Source organism: Triticum dicoccoides, chromosome 1A (assembly GCF_002162155.2).
Source record: "Triticum dicoccoides isolate Atlit2015 ecotype Zavitan chromosome 1A, WEW_v2.0, whole genome shotgun sequence".
Lineage (NCBI taxonomy): Eukaryota > Viridiplantae > Streptophyta > Magnoliopsida > Poales > Poaceae > Triticum > Triticum dicoccoides.
In genome coordinates, this window is record NC_041380.1 from 596,574,150 (window position 1) to 596,591,420 (window position 17,271).

The 17,271-nt window shown below is 50.3% G+C and overlaps 1 protein-coding gene across 1 annotated transcript; it reads left to right on the top strand.

The window, feature by feature from the left end:
• Positions 1 to 15,648: 15,648 nt before the first annotated feature.
• Positions 15,649 to 16,917, top strand: LOC119348961. The gene is made up of 2 exons (XM_037616974.1): positions 15,649 to 16,173; positions 16,270 to 16,917. The coding sequence occupies exons 1-2, from the start codon at positions 15,799 to 15,801 to the stop codon at positions 16,711 to 16,713; spliced, it is 819 nt and encodes a 272-aa protein (XP_037472871.1). The 5' UTR covers positions 15,649 to 15,798; the 3' UTR covers positions 16,714 to 16,917.
• The last annotated feature ends 354 nt before the right edge of the window (positions 16,918 to 17,271 follow it).

Genomic DNA, 17,271 nt, shown 5'->3' on the forward strand with positions numbered 1-17,271 from the left:
TGAGACTGAGTGCTTTTATTGCAAGGGAAACGGTCACTGGAAGCGGAACTGCCCCAAGTACTTAGCGGATAAGAAGGTCGGCAATGCCAAAGGTATATGTGATATACATGTTATTGATGTGTACCTAACCAGCGCTCGTAGTAGCTCCTGGGTATTTGATACCGGTGCAGTTGCTCATATTTGTAACTCAAAACAGGAGCTGTGGAATAAGCGGAGACTGGTGAAGGACGAGGTGACGATGCGCGTCGGGAATGGTTCCAAGGTCGATGTGATCTTCGTCGGCATGCTACCTCCACATTTACCTACAGGGTTAGTTTTAAACCTCAATATTTGTTATTTAGTACCAGCTTTGAGCATGAACATTGTATCTGGATCTTGTTTAATGCGAGATGGCTACTCATTTAAATCCGAGAATAATAGTTGTTCCATTTATATGATAAATATGTTTTATGGTCATGCCCCGCTGGTCAATGGTTTATTCTTGTTTAATCTCGAACGTGATGTTACGCATGTTCATAGTGTGAGTACCAAGAAGTGTAAGGTTGATAATGATAGTCCCACATACTTGTGGCACTGCCGCCTTGGTCACATTGGTGTCAAACGCATGAAGAAACTCCATGCAGATGGACTTTTGAAGTCTCTTGATTATGAATCATTTGACACGTGCGAACCATGCCTCATGGGCAAAATGACCAAGATTCCGTTCTCCGGAACAATGGAGCAGGCAACCAACTTATTGGAAATCATGCATACTGATGTGTGCGGTCCAATGAGCGTTGAGGCTCGTGGTGGCTATCGTTATGTTCTCACCCTCACTGATGACTTGAGTAGATATGGGTATGTCTACTTAATGAAACACAAGTCTGAGACCTTTGAAAAGTTCAAGGAATTTCAGAGTGAGGTTGAGAGTCAACGTGACAGGAAAATCAAGTTCTTACGATCAGATCATGGGGAAGAATATTTGAGTCACGAATTTGGCACGCACTTAAGGAAATGTGGAATTGTTTCACAACTCACGCCGCCTGGAACACCTCAGCGTAATGGTGTGTCCGAACATCGTAATCGCACTCTATTGGATATGGTGCGATCTATGATGTCTCTTACCGATCTACCGCTATCATTTTGGGGTTATGCTATAGAGACTGCCGCATTCACTTTAAGTAGGGCTCCATCGAAATCCGTTGAGACGACACCGTATGAATTGTGGTTTGGGAAGAAACCTAAGTCATCGTTTCTGAAAGTTTGGGGATGCGATGCTTATGTCAAGAAACTTCAACCTGAAAAGCTCGAACCCTAATCGGAAAAATGCGTCTTCATAGGATACCCTAAGGAAACTATTGGGTATACCTTCTACCTCAGATCCGAAGGCAAGATCTTTGTTGCCAAGAATGGATCCTTTCTAGGGAAAGAGTTTCTCTCGAAAGAAGTAAGTGGGAGGAAAGTAGAACTTGATGAAGTATTGCCTCTTGAACCGGAGAGTGGTGCAGCTCAAGAAAATGTTTCTATGGTGCCTGCACCGACTAGAGAGGAATTAATGATGATGATCATGAAACTTCAGATCAAGTTGCTACTGAACTCCGTAGGTCCACAAGGACACGTTCCGCACCAGAGTGGTACGACAACCCTCTCCTGGAAATCAAGTTGTTAGACAATGGTGAACCTTCGAACTATGAAGAACCGATGGCGGACCCAGATTCCGACAAATGGCTTGAAGCCATGAAATCCGAGATAGGATCCATGTATGAAAACAAAGTATGGACTTTGACTGACTTGCCCGATGATCGGCGAGCCATAGAAAATAAATGGATCTTTAAGAAGAAGACAGATGCGGATGGTAATGTGACCATCTATAAGGCTCGGCTTGTCGCTAAGGGTTATCGACAAGTTCAAGGGGTTGACTACGATGAGACTTTCTCACCCGTAGCAAAGCTGAAGTCCGTCTGAATCATGTTAGCAATTGCCGCATTCTATGATTATGAGATATGGCAAATGGACGTCAAGACGGCATTCCTTAATGGTTTCCTTAAGGAAGAATTGTATATGATGCAGCCAGAAGGTTTTGTCGATCTTAAGAATGCTGACAAGGTGTGCAAGCTCCAACGCTCAATCTATGGGATGGTGCAAGCATCTCGGAGTTGGAACATTCGATTTGATGAGAGGATCAAAGCGTTTGGGTTTACGCAGACTTATGGAGAAGCATGTGTGTCGGTGTCAAAACCGGCGGATCTCGGGTAGGGGATCCCGAACTGTGCGTCTAGGCCGGATGGTAACAGGAGGCAAGGGACACGAAGTTTTACCCAGGTTCGGGCCCACTTGATGGAGGTAAAACCCTACGTCCTTCTTGATTAATATTGATGATATTGGTAGTACAAGAGTAGATCTACCACGAGATCAGAGAGGCTAAACCCTAGAAGCTAGCCTATGGTATGATTGTTGTTCTGTATGTTGTCCTACGGACTAAAACCCTCCGGTTTATATAGACACCGGAGAGGGCTAGGGTTACACAAAGTCGGTTACAATGGTAGGAGATCTACATATCCGTATCGCCAAGCTTGCCTTCCACGCCAAGGAAAGTCCCTTCCGGACATGGGACGAAGTCTTAAATCTTGTATCTTCATAGTCCAGGAGTCCGGCTGAAGGTATAGTCCGGCCATCCGGACACCCCCTAATCCAGGACTCCCTCCGTAGCCCCTGAACCAGGCTTCAATGACGACGAGTCCGGCACGCAGATTGTCTTCGGCATTGCAAGGCGGGTTCCTCCTCCAAGTACTTCATAGAAGATTTTGAACACAAAGATAGTGTCCGGCTTTGCAAAATAAGTTTCCACATATTGCCATAGAGAATAATATTTACACAAATCTAATCTGCTGACGTATTCCGTAGTGTGACACACCACGGCCAAGCCTTTATCCGAGTCGTTTTATTATCCCACCTCAGCGCGTCATGCGAGGCGGTTTCCTTGGCACATCTTGTTAAAGCAGAGATTGTGTCCCCCTTATTCCGGGATTCTCATCAATATGGGCGTGGGTAACCCAACCGCTTCTAGGACTCCTAGATTATAGGCAAGTCCAAACGGACATGGAGAGGACGCTTGATATTCACCCTCTTTATAAAGGGACAAGGCTTTTATTTTTCCCTCCCGTGCTCAATCGAATCCTTCCCCCACCTCAAGCTCAAACGCCCAAAGTTCAGGTCCGGTGCTCCAAACCTTCAGTCATGTCCGGATCTAGCCTTCAAGGCCGATGGGTGCCTTCCTCCTTCATGGAAGAAGACATCAAAAAGTTGAGGGAGGCCAGATATCTGACCATCGAGATTTTGCATCGGCTGCCTCCCCGAGGGCAGGCCGTCCCCTCCCCCGAACCCAATGAGAGCGTCGTGTTCGTCTCCCACTTCCTCCGAGGTCTAGGCCTTGCTCTGGATCCTTTCGTTAGGGGCTTTATGTTCTATTACGGCCTAGATTTCCATGATCTAGCTCCGGACTCCTTTCTTCATATCATGACATTTATTGTCGTGTGTGAGGCCTTCCTCCGGGTTACCCCTCACTTTGGCATGTGGCTCAAGACCTTTGAAATAAATCCGAAGATGATCGAGGGGCAACATGCAGCGTGTGGAGGTGCCTTAATACGCAAGATGACGGGAGCTCCGTGGCCCAAAGGTTCCATCCCAGATGTGTCTGAATTGTGGCAACATGAGTGGTTCTACATCACGGCTCCTAGAAGTGCCAAGTGGGCGGCCGCCCCTGTTTTCTGCTTGGGCCCTCCACCACAACTGATGTCATGGATCAGCAGAGGTCTGAGCTGGGGTCCAGCCAAGGACTTGCCTATACTGCAATGCCGCATTCGAGATCTCTTCAATGGAGATTTCAGTTTGGTTGCGGTAATACAAGTTATGCTGGTTCGTCAAGTCCAGCCTTGCAAACGCCGGCCCCTTCTCTTGTGGGAGTTCAATCCTGAGGGACCACGTGTCATTCAAAATTTTCTCGGCCTCACGCACGAGGAGATGTACAAGTCATTCTTCGGACCTCAGGTAGAGTGTCCGGAAATCACCGAGGACATGGGCCTGAGTAGTAACCGCGCCGCCGAACAGGTAAGGAATCTTCCGGCCGAACATACTATCTCTCCTTTGTTACAAAGTTATTTCTGAGAGTTTGCTTTTTGACCAAGACTGGCTAACAAAGGCGAAATTGATTCGGTGTTTGGCCCCCCTCCCTGAGGGTTTGGAAAATCCAGTATTGGAAAAGATGCTCCATACTGCACCTTGCCCGGAGCCCTTGAAGGAAGATACTGTGGAGGATAATATGGGCGGACGCGGGCCCCCAACGCTGCCCATTCTAACCGAGGGAGCGAGCGTCTCCATGAAGGAAGACGGCCAGAAGAGGAAAAGGACTGCGCCCGGGGATTCGGAAGCCGAAGCTTCCAAACGGGAGAAGAAGTCTCCCATAGAGGGTCCTACCTTGGTGGGTGCTGTTGCCGCACAAAGTCCGCGGGGGGATCAATTCTCCCGCGAGTCGTAAGTGACCCGAAATACTTTAATAGTACAGATATGCCATCTTTTTCTTCTGAGAAAATAACCACCGCATATATCTTTGCAGTTCAGGTCTTAGCCCCTCTCAAATGAGCTCGTCTTCGGGGGATCTTCTTCCAGAGATGATGGAGAGCGAAACGCCTCCTCCGGACTCGAACGCTCCGGAAGTGGGCGACCCCGAAGTGTCGTCGCGGAGGGCCTCTCCGAGTCCGGTGAGGCCAGAAGATAATCCCATTGACCCCCGAAGCTCCCAGTGTCCGGCTCCCGAAGAGAGAAGACAAAAGAGTCCGGCACCGTCTAGTGTGCGATCAGATGTTCTGAGGGAGTTGGTGGGGAGAGCGGCCATCTCAGATGAACACCGTGTGCTGATGAATACGGTGATGAAGAGAATCTCGTCCGCCGAAAGTGGATTGCATGAAGCTTTTATGAGTCTACTGAAAGGCTTTGAGGTACGTAAAAGAATGTATGATAGTCCTACACATGCTAGGTGTGCCCTGTGTAGATAGTAGCCCCTGAGACTCTGGTTGTCGTCGGAAACGACGACGAACAGAGGATCATATTTCCTAGGTAATAACCATACTGCCTCTATGTGCAGGTGAAGGAAGCTCCGGTGGCTAGCCGGACTAGCGAGTTTGCCCATTTAGAACGGCAGTTGGATGCGGCAGACGCCGACATCGAGCTTGTTAACAAAAGGCTTGACGAGGCACAGGGTAAGTGTCATTATCTGGTAAACGCCACATAGGAAGAGCAGCATGATGCCAGTATCTTTAATATGTTGTGACTGCAGATGGAGCTGCCACTGTTGAAGCCTTGCGGGCAGAACTTGCCCGAGCCAAGGAACAAGCGAGGTTGGGTAATGCGGCTGCTTTGAAGGCGTCCAAAGAGTTGCAAGTCGAGAAGGCCGCGCATGGCGAGAGCCGAGATAAGATGGCCAAGATGGCCATAGAATTAAAAGTCGCCGCCGACCGTTGCCGGGTTCTTGAAAAGGAAAACCAAGCGAAGGCATCGGACCTTGAGAAGGTTGCTGCGACGAGAAAAGACCTCCGCTCTGCTATGAGGGCAAAGAAGGAGGAGCTGCGGGAAGCCGGGGATATTGTAGCTGGGAAATCCTTTATGCTGCGGAGGAAGTTCGGAGATCCACGGTATGCCCCTCTGGATCGGCTGTGGAGTTCGGAGGATGTGTATATGGATTTGGCGGCGAGCGCTGCCGATGCGGCCAAGTACTTCCAGGGTCAGACGGACCGTGAAGTAGACCAGCTATTTTGGAGATAATTCCATTCCCCCGCGCGTCCGCTTTCATTGACTGATCAATTAGCCGAATGGGCCGAACTGAATAGGTTGTCCGGACTTGCCATGAGGTCTGTTGTGGATCAACTATGGCCGGAAAGGCCAAAACCGAACAGCTATTTCAGCTTGGTGCAGCAGTTCCTTGACGTGGTACCGCGCATTAATGCGATGAAGAGGTCGGCGTGCATAGAGGGCTCACGGATGGCCTTTGCCCGTGTTAAAGCATACTGGGCGGAGATGGATGCTACCATTGTTGCAGCGCGGGATTCGGCCATAGGTCGAAGGGCTGCTGAGCACTACTTTGAAGAAGTTCTTGAGGGTGCTCGTTTGATAGAGACCCAGTGCTCACAAAATATTATGTTTGAGTGATATGTAATCTCATTGTAAGTGACATGCTTTTATAAATTTTATAAGGCTATTTTTATACTTTTACCTGAAAGTAATATGATGCCTCCTGGGCGGCCGTTTATGTATACATGTGTATAACCTGAAAGATTGCAGCCGTCGGCTTCAACCCCCACGCATATAATGCAGAGGTGCTCGCAAAAAACACGCATTCACACTTAACCCAACGTCTTGGTCCTATTAAGGAGGTGATAGCGGAACGGGCGAGGCAACCGGACTATAATGCTTTAGCACTTTCACTTAGCCATAGGAGTTTGACAGTGGGGCTACTAGATAGCCCCTAGTGGCTCCGCACTCTCCCGATTCTGGGGTGCGTACATGCCTGGCCGGAAAACGGCCCTTCGTTAAGGCGGAGGAATTCTAACATTCCCACAAGTCATCGAGTGGTTGACCAGTCTCACGCTATATCATGACAGTCAGTTTTCGGCTTTCTCTACTGAGGTGCTCGTCCGGATGAACCAGGGCACAATCGTAGTAGTTCTCCTGGTGCTACCTTAGCCGGTAAAGCGGAACGTAAGGCACCAAAACTCAGGAGCCGGGTAAACCCAACATTTGACCAAAGACAATGATTCGGAGCTGATGCATATAGGGCCAAACTCGCGACGCCGAACACTCCCTAAGGTATTCGGTCTTTGTGGTATAAACCGGGCCTAGATAATGGCCTTTGTAAGAAGCCCCTTGTGTCCAGGTACGTGCATTGTTCTGGTGTGGCCACAAGCCAAGACGTCAACATCCTTCTCAATGGTGGATATGTATCAACAAGAGACAGTAAAAAAGGTTTATGCTGGGTCTTAATCTAAAAAGAATCCTTGGAGCGGGTCCCTGCTGCACGTCTGCGCCTGTGTCTCCGTTGTGCCGTATCCTGGACGGGTGTAGCACGATGATCGTCTGTAAAAGAGAGGAAGTTAAGTGAAAAAGTTGACGTGCAAAAAGATAGTTTTTAAAGAAACCATGTACAATTCAATATGATAAGAAATTGCCACTTGTCTGCACGCGTTGAGCCCCTTGTATTGACAAATAGGGGAGTGACCACTTATTCGGTATAAATAGCGGCGCCGGACTTGATTAGTTGTGTCTGAGGTCTTGACGACCTATTTGGATGCTTTCATTGGTCCGGGCGCCTTTAGTGTGCGGCTGCCAAGGCAGCCGCACTCTCTTCGGCGTGCAGAGATCGCTTGATATTTCCGTTCACTGAAATGATGCCACGTGGACCGGGCATCTTGAGTGTGAGGGAGGCGTAGTGTGGTATTGCATTAAAGCGAGCGAAAGCTTGACGTCCGAGCAGTGCTTGATAGCCACTTTGGAACGGAGCGATGTGGAAGGTTAATTGCTCGTGACGGAAGTTAGCAGGGGAGCCGAATATAACTTGTAGTAGGAGGGAGCCCGTACAACGAGCCCCTGGGCCTGGCGTTACTCCTTTAAAGGTAGTATTGCTATGGCGAATTTTTGTTGGGTCTAACCCCATCCCGCGGATTGTATCCTGATATATTAGGTTTAGATTGCTGCCACCGTCCATCAAGACTCGTGTGAAGTGATATCCGCCAATTACTGGGTCTAATACCAGGGCAGCCCATCCTGCGTGTTGGATACTTGCTGAGTAATCGCGATGGTCGAAAGTGATCGGTTGAGACGACCAGTGGCAGGACTTCGCGGTGACAGGCACTTGGGTATGTTTTCCTGGGAGTGCCGCTTTGTTTTTTTCCCTTGATCACGTGTAACACGTTTACTGTTTTGACTTCTGGTGCAAATTTCTTTTGTTCCCCAGTGTCTTGTTTGGGAGGCTCGTCTTCGTCTTCACTTGGTGTATCCTCCCCCTTGTGTACGGTGTTGAGCTTGCCGGACTGCTTCAAGACCCAACATTATCTGTGGGTATGATTAGCGGGTTTACCAAGGGTACTATGGATCTGACATACCTGGTCCAGAATTTTGTTTAGGCTGGACAGTTCATCCCTGGTGCCTTTAGAGGGCGGCTTTTGACCTGGCCGAGAGCTTTTGAATCCGGCGTTTACTGTCGTGCTCTTCGTGCTGTCATCTTTATTCCGGCGTTTGTTATTGTTGTTGCGCTGTGATTTCCCGTTTCCATCTCTAACTTCAGATGTACTGGGGTCGCTGGTGCTGCATCTGGCTAGCCAGCTGTCCTCGCCCGCACAAAAGAGGGTCATGAGGTTTGTTAATGCGGCCATCGTTCTCGGCTTGCTTTGGCCGAGGTGTCTGGCGAGCCATTCATCACGGACGCTATGCTTAAAAGTTGCCAAGGCTTCGGCGTCCGGACAGTCAACAATTTGGTTCTTTTTAGTGAGAAACTTCTTCCAAAGCTTTCGGGCTGACTCTCCGGGCTGTTGAGTTATATGACTCAAATCGTCCGCATCCGGAGGTCGAACATAAGTCCCTTGAAAATTTGCCCGAAAAGCGTCTTCGAGCTCTTCCCAACTTCCAATGGAGCTTTCGGGGAGGCCTTTAAGCCAGTGACGAGCTGGCCCTTTGAGCTTGAGGGGTAAGTACTTAATGGCGTGGAGATCATCTCCTCGAGCCATATGGATATGAAGGATGTAGTCCTCAATCCAGACCCTAGGGTCTGTGGTTCCGTCGTATGTCTCTATGTTTACGGGTTTGAATCCCTCTGGGAATTCATGGTCCAGCACCTCATCGGTGAAACATAGAGGGTGTGCGGCGCCCCTGTAGCTGGGTGTACCGCGTTGTTCGGATGTTTGTTATGTTGCATTGTATGCTGGGGCGCGCTTGCATGGTCCATAGATGGATCTTGTTGCGCCATCCTTTGGGTGCGAGCCCTCGCATGGGTCGCGTGTTGTATTGTGAGTGGCGTTGTATGCCGCTCTGTGTTGGTAGAGGGGTCGTCTATCCGGCCAGGTGGCTGCTTTGATATTTGGTTGTGGGGGGTCTGAGGCCTCCTCATAGAATTCAGGTAGCAGTTTCCGCTTTGGGTAGCTCTTGGAGGGGCGATTGTCGCCGTACCTCGCTGCTGTGTTGAGTATTTTACTCCATCTGATTTAGAGTGTGTCTTGTGCAGCCTTGAGCCTTTGCTTCTGCTTTTTAAGATTCCTCGCGGTGGCAACAAGCCTTTTACGGGCATTCTGCTGCTCCGGGTGCCTGTCCGGCGTTATGTCGTCCGGACCATTATCCTTGATAGAATTTGTTTCTTCGGTTTGATTATCCGGATTGCCGTTGTCCGGCAGCGGTTTGCCCTGCTCCAGCGCTGGGTCTGTGTGATCGTTATTTCGGTCGAGGCGGGATTTGGGGCGGCGCTTGCGTCGCCGCTTTGACTGCTTTTCGAGGGAACAAGCCTTCGGTGCGTCCTCCCGCTCCTCGTCATCATCTTTTGGTGCGTCCACCATGTATACGTCATATGATGAGGTGGCTTTCCAGGGCCTAATAGGCGCTGGTTCTTCATCGTCTCCTTCATCGGTGTCCATACCGTCGATGCCTTCGGAGTCGAAGTCGAGCATGTCGGTTAAATCGTCGACAGTGGCTACAAAGTGGGTGGTGGGTGGGCTTTGAATTTCTTCATCATCCGTATCCCAACCTTGCTGACCGTAGTCCGGCCAGGGCTCTCCTGATAAAGAGAGAGACTTTAGTGTCTTCAGAATATCGCCGAAAGGTGAGTGCTGAAAGTTGTCCGCGGCAGTGAACTCCATGATCGGCGCCCAATCGGATTCGATCGGCAGGGGCGCGGAGGGTTCGGAGTCCGGAGAGGAGTCCAGCTCCTTGGAGCCACGAGTCTCGCGGAGTGCGGGGCTGGTGTTCGGCTCGATCGCCGTTGGGATCAGCCCCCGAGGCGGCGTCCAACCACCCATCCTCGATCGGCGCAGTTGGCTCCAAATTAAGGGTCGAAGCCGATGCGGGTGCGGCCTCCAGGGCACCGTTCGGCGGCAGAGCTAGATCATGCTCGTCGTGACAGTGCGGCGCGCTCGGCAGTGGCTCGAATCCGTCGAGGATCAAGTCCCCACGGATGTCAGCCGTGTAGTTTAAACTTCCAAATCTGACCTGACGGCCAGGGGCATAGCTTTCGATCTGCTTCATATGGCCAAGTGAATTGGCCCGCAGTGCGAAGCCGCCAAAGACGAAGATCTGTCCGGGGAGGAAGGTCTCACCCTGGACTGCATCGCTATTGATGATCGTAGGAGCCATCAAGCCTCACGGCGACGACACAGAGGAACTCTCAATGAAAGCACCAATGTCGGTGTCAAAACCGGCGAATCTCGGGTAAGGGGTCCCGAACTATGCGTCTAGGCCGGATGGTAACAGGAGGCAAGGGACACGAAGTTTTACCCAGGTTCGGGCCCTCTTGATGGAGGTAAAACCCTACGTCCTGCTTGATTAATATTGATGATATGGGTAGTACAAGAGTAGATCTACCACGAGATCAGAGAGGCTAAACCCTAGAAGCTAGCCTATGGTATGATTGTTGTTCTGTATGTTGTCCTACGGACTAAAACCCTCCGGTTTATATAGACACCGGAGAGGGCTAGGATTACACAAAGTCGGTTACAATGGTAGGAGATCTACATATCCGTATCGCCAACCTTGCCTTCCACGCCAAGGAAAGTCCCTTCCGGACATGGGACGAAGTCTTAAATCTTGTATCTTCATAGTCCAGGAGTCCGGCTAAAGGTATAGTCCGGCCATCCGGACACCCCCTAATCCAGGACTCCCTCAATGTGTTTACAAGAATGTGAGTGGGAGCTCTGTAGCATTTCTCATATTATATGTGGATGACATACTATTGATGGGAAATGATATAGAATTCTTGGAAAGCATAAAGGCCTACTTGAATAAGTGTTTTTCAATGAAGGACTTTGGAGAAGCTGCTTATATATTAGGCATCAAGATCTATAGAGATAGATCGAGACGCCTCATTGGTCTTTCACAAAGCACGTACCTTGACAAGATATTGAAGAAGTTCAATATGGATCAGTCCAAGAAGGGGTTCTTGCCTGTATTGCAAGGTGAGATTAAGCACGGCTCAATGCCCGACCACGGCAGAAGATAGAGAAAAGATGGGTGTCATCCCCTATGCTTCGGCCATAGGGTCTATTATGTATGCCATGCTGTGTACCAGACCTGATGTAAACCTTGACGTAAGTTTGGTAGGAAGGTACCAAAGAATATCCTGAAGTACCTGAAAAGGACTAAGGATATGTTTCTCGTTTATGGAGGTGACGAAGAGCTCGTCGTAAAGGGTTACGTCGATGCTAGCTTCGACACAGATCTGGATGACTCCAAGTCACAAACTGGATACCTGTATATTTTGAATGGTGGGACAGTCAGCTGGTGCAGTTGCAAGCAAAGCGCCGTGGCGGGATCTACATGTGAAGCGGAGTACATGGCAGCCTCGGAGGCAGCACATGAAGCAATCTGGATGAAGGAGTTCATTACCGACCTAGCAGTTATTCCCAATGCGTCGGCCCGATGACTCTCTTCTGTGACAACACTGGAGCTATTGCCCTTGCCAAGGAGCCCAGGTTTCACAAGAAGACCAGGCATATCAAGCGTCGCTTCAACTCCATTCATGAAAATGTTCAAAATGGAGACATAGATATTTGTAAAATGCATATGGATCTGAATGTCGTAGATCCGTTGACTAATCCTCTTCCTCGAGCAAAACATGATCAACACCAGAACTCTATGGGTGTTTGATTCATCACAATGTAACTAGATTATTGACTCTAGTGCAAGTGGGAGACTGTTGGAAATATGCCCTAGAGGAAATAATAAAATGGTTATTATTATACTTCCTTGTTCATGATAATTGTCTATTGTTCATGCTATAATTGTATTATCCGGAAATCGTAATACATGTGTGAATACATAGACCACAACATGTCCCTAGTGAGCCTCTTGTTGACTAGCTCGTTGATCAATAGGTGGTTATGGTTTCCTGACCATGGACATTGGATGTCATTGATAACGGGATCACATCATTAGGAGAATGATGTGATGGACAAGACCCAATCCTAAGCACAGCACAAGATCGTGTAGTTCGTCTGCTAAAGCTTTTCTGATGTCAAGTATCTTTTCCTTAGACCATGAGATTGTGCAACTCCCGGATACTGTAGGAATGCTTTGGTTGTGCCAAACTTCACAACGTAACTGGGTGGCTAAAAAAGGTGCCCTACGAGTATCTCTGAAAGTGTCTGTTGGGTTGTCACGAATCGAGACTGGGATTTGTCACTCTGTATGACGGAGAGGTGTCTCTAGGCCCACTCGGTAAGACATCATCGTAATGAGCTCAGTGTGACTAAGGGGTTGTTCACGGGATGATGTGTTACGGAATGAGTAAAGAGACTTGCCGTAACGAGATTGAACAAGGTATCGGTATGCCGACGATCGAATCTCGGGCAAGTGCTATATCAGTAGACAAAGGGAATCGTATACGAGATTGATTGAATCCTTGACATCGTGGTTCATCCGATGAGATCATCGTGGAACATGTGGGAGACAACATGGGTATCCAGATCCCGCTGTTGGTTATTGGCTGGAGAGATGTCTCGGTCATGTCTGCATGATTCCCGAACCCGTAGGATCTACACACTTAACGTTCGATGACGCTAGGGTTATAGGGAAAGTTTGTACGTGGTTATCGAATGTTTTTTGGAGTCCCGGATGAGATCCCGAACGTAACGAGGAGTTTCGGAATGGTCCGGAGACAAAGATTTATATATGGGAAATCCTTATTCGGTCGCCGGAAGTGTTCGAGGGTTTATCGGTATTGTACCGGGACCACTGAAAGGGTTCCGGGGGTCCACCGGGAGGGTCCACTTGCCCCGGAGGGCCCTATGGGCTGAATATGGAGGGGGAACCAGCCCCTAGGTGGGCTGGGCGCCAAACCCCCTAGGGCCCATGCGCCTAGGGTTTGGGGGAACCCTAAAGGGGGCACCCCCCCTTGGCTTGGGGGGCAAGCCTTCCCCCCTTGGCCGCCGCCCCCCCTCCAGATCCATCTGGAGGAGGCCGACCCCCTTCTCCCTTGCCCCTATAAATAGAGGGGAGGTGGGAGGGCAGCCGCACCACATTCAAGGCGCAGCCCTCTCCCTCCCCAACACCTCCTCCTCCTCCCGCGACGCTTGGTGAAGCCCTGCCGGAGTACCCCGCTGCTCCAACACCACCACGTCGTCGTGCTGCTGCTGGACGGAGTCTTCCCCAACCTCTCCCTCTCCCTTGCTGGATCAAGGCGCGGGAGACGTCACCGGGCTACACGTGTGTTGAACGCGGAGGCACCGTTGTTCGGTGCTTAGATCGAATTCGGCCGCGATCTGAATCGCTTCATGTATGACTCCACCGATCGCGTTCTTGCAACGCTTCCGCATTGCGATCTTCAAGGGTATGAAGATGCACTCACCTCTCTTTCGTTGCTAGTTTCTCAATAGATTGATCTTCGTGATGCGTAGAAAAAATTAATTTCTGCAACGATCCCCAACAATGAGTTTATCCCTCTACATCATGTCATCTTGCTTAAGGCGTTACTATGTTTTCATTAACTTAATACTCTAGATGCACGTTGGATAGCGGTCGATTAGTGGAGTAATAGTACTAGATGCAGGCAGGAGTCGGTCTACTTGTCTCGGACGTGATGCCTATATACATGATCATACCTAGATATTCTCATAACTATGCTCAATTCTGTCAATTGCTCAATAGTAATTTGTTCACCCACCGTAGAATACTTATGCTCTCGAGAGAAGCCACTAGTGAAACCTATGGCCCCCGGGTTTATCTTCATCATATTAATGTCCTACTACTTAATTATTTTCTTTGCTTTTATTTTACTTTGCATCTTTATCACAAAAATACCAAAAAAATTATCTTATCATATCTATCAGATCTCACTCTCGTAAGTGGCCGTGTAGGGATTGACAACCACTTATCACGTTGGTTGCAAGGATTTATTTGTGTTGTGCAGGTGCGAGGGACTCGCGCGTAGCCTCCTACTGGATTGATACCTTGATTCTCAAAAACTGAGGGAAATACTTAGCCTTCCTCTTTGGGGAAAACCAACGCAGTGCTCAAGAGGTAGCAACTGTCGTCCAGCTCTGCGAATTCCTCGACATTTGGCAGCTTCTACAGACCACCGGCATTGACCCCTCCCGTCCAGACTCCATCCGCTGGAACTGGACGGGTTCAGGGGAATACTCCAGCAAGTTTGCCTACCATATGCAGTTCTCTGGTCGCTTGGTGCCTTTCCGCTCTGCTAAGGTTTGGAAAGCACAGGCCACCCCCAAATGCAAGCTCTTCGCCTGGCTTGTCCTGCATGGAAGGATCCTCACGGCGGAAAACCTGGCAATCCGTGGATGGGCACACAATCCGATATGCCGCCTTTGCATGGCATCCAATAAGACGGTCACTCATCTATGTAGAGATTGCCCCTTCTCGCAGGCGGTCTGGAGGAGCGTCAACACAACAGAGGGAATGCCTAACCCGAGCCCACCGGACGATGGAACCTCCATCAACACGTGGTGGGAGGGCTTTCTTGCCAGTGTTCTAGCTCAGAACAGGCGGGAGCGTAGTGGAGCCATGATTTACACGCTCTGGAACATCTGGAAGGAGAGGAACCGTCGAGTTTTCATCGGCAAGAGGTTGACCTACCAAGAAGTTGCCCATCTAGTTTTGACAGATATTCGCTTGCACAGATCCAGTTGCTTTCTCATTCGCGAGTAATCCGCATGCCGATGATGGTTGGGAGGCTCCCCCGCCACTCGAATCTTATAGGAAAAAGCCTTGTGTAAACTATTGTAACACTCACTCTTCTTCTAATTAAAAGGCAGCGCTCCTGCGAGTTTCTCGAAAAAAAAACTTGACAGAATATTTCATCGAGGATACACAAGAGATAATCCATGACTAACATACGCATATACATGTGAAAATCTTGATATGAAAATACCTAATATATCTAGCCGCGCAAATGCGCGGTCACCTTGCTAGTTCCAATTATTTTGAAACGGGGTAATATCTGACAAGACTATGTAAAAAAAAATTAAGACCTGCAATTCGGCGTGAATGCGCAGTCGCGCTGAAGCGGCAGGACCTGTTGGTTGGTCCAGTCGTGCAGCGTATGATGCTCCATCCAGTGCAGCGCTGGATGAGGACGAAGCTCAAAAATAAAAGAATACTATTGCTTGCATGTGACACAATTGAAACCATACAACACTACATACTGTCATAGTACGTACTACTAGGAGTACTATTAAAATACAAGTAATCCATACACTGATACACAAATGCAAATTAAAAATGACGCAAGCAGTCAGACCTCGAGACAAACATGTTTGAATCGAAGTTGGCAAGTGAGACCCGGGTTCTCCTCTGCCCCGGTGAGCAAAAGCAGAGCAGGGGGCATTGCCACATGTCGCATGGCATCCAGGTGCTCTGTCCCCGTTTCCCTTCGTCAACTACGCACCACCTGTCCGTCCAGACGCGCCATGCACGGCGCCACGCACACTCGTTCCAAACTCCGCCTACGCATCCCAGGTTCCCAACCCACCGCATTGACTCTCGATCGCGGCGGTTTCTCGCTACTTTACTCCCCACTCGCACCGCTCGCCGTGACGCGTCGACGGAGCCGCCGAGGCCATGGTGAAGCTGGCGACGGCGAGGGAGGCGCGGCTGTACGGGCCGGCGCTGGCGGTGCGGCGGTGGGAGTACATCAACGCCGGCGCGTACATGTTCGGGACCCTGCTCCTGGCCACGGGGCTCGCGGCGCTGTGCGCGTCCGAGGGCGGCGCCGGCGCCACGGACGCGGGACTCGCCGTGGCCGCCGTGGCGCTGGCGGTGGTGGCGGCCGTGAACGCGCACGACCTGGGCGCGCACCTCGCCGGCGTGGACTGCCGCGTCGGGCTCGCCCGGTTCGACCCCCAGCTCGGCCTCGTCGAGCTCCTCGCGCCCGCGCTCCACGCCGCCGGCTGCGTCCTCGCCATCGTCGGCCTCGCGCTGCAGCTCTTCTCCCAGGTTCGTTAGTGTCAACCGTCGGCAAACGCATGGGCCGCCGACCGCCGCCGTTAACTAACTACTGCTCGTTGTGTTTTCTGCTGATGGTCTGAACAGGGCGAGAAGCTGGAGAGGCGCGCGGCCGACGCGCTGCTGGCGGGCGCGGTGCTCTGGCTGCTGGGCTCCGTGCTCAGCTCATGTCAGGTGTACGAGCGCGCTGACGGCCGCGCGCAGCTGCTGCAGTCCAGCGTGCAGGTGCCCGTCCTCCTCGGCAGCCTGCTCTTCCTCGTCGCCGCCGCCCTCCACCGCCGCCGTGAGCCCACCCTGGCAGGCAAGGGCGAAAGCCAGAGCGAGAGCGAGGGGTGGATTAGCCTGTGCGGGAGCGTGCTGTGGGTGGCGGGTGCACTGTTCAACGTGCTGAAAGTGTTTGTCATGCACCAGAGCGACGCGCCGCGGCTCGAGAAGCTCCGCGGCGGCGCGCAGGAGCGGCTCGCCCGGGACCGCGAGGGCCGCGTGCCGCTGGTCTGGAGGTCGGCGGCGCCGCCGACCGAGCTGCGCTGACAGTATGGTAATTAAGGAGGCTGGTGCACCAAGGAATACCAGCGTGGCCGGCGCCGGAACTATACTCCGGTTCTGTTTGGTGTCTCTTTCTAGCAGAGTATAGTGTAAGAACTTTTAGTCCCTTTTCGATGGAAAAAAATCAGGAGGAGACTCCGTGTTTTAAGAAGAAAATATATTTTAAAAGTGCGGCTAGGTCTTAGTCAACTGGGATTTAAGTGACATAAGTGACATAACATGCAAGAGGGGAAAAACCTAAAAAGAAAATTTTGCACGAATCTCAATGTGAATCTCAATGTAAGAACTCACGGATATGACATCGATTCAGACTTTGTTAAGTCTTAGCAAGACTGATTTTTAATTACGCCCCTCTGAGTCCATATCAACTGATTTAGTGCGATTTATGGATCGGAGGGAGTAATAACTTTTTTTTAGGAATGTTTCTTCTTATTAGACTACACACAATGGGAGTAACATATGTAGTAACATCACATATATCTGAATAAAATAGATGATGTGACGAAAAGTAGTAACACTGCTAGTTACTACTAGCAGTATGAG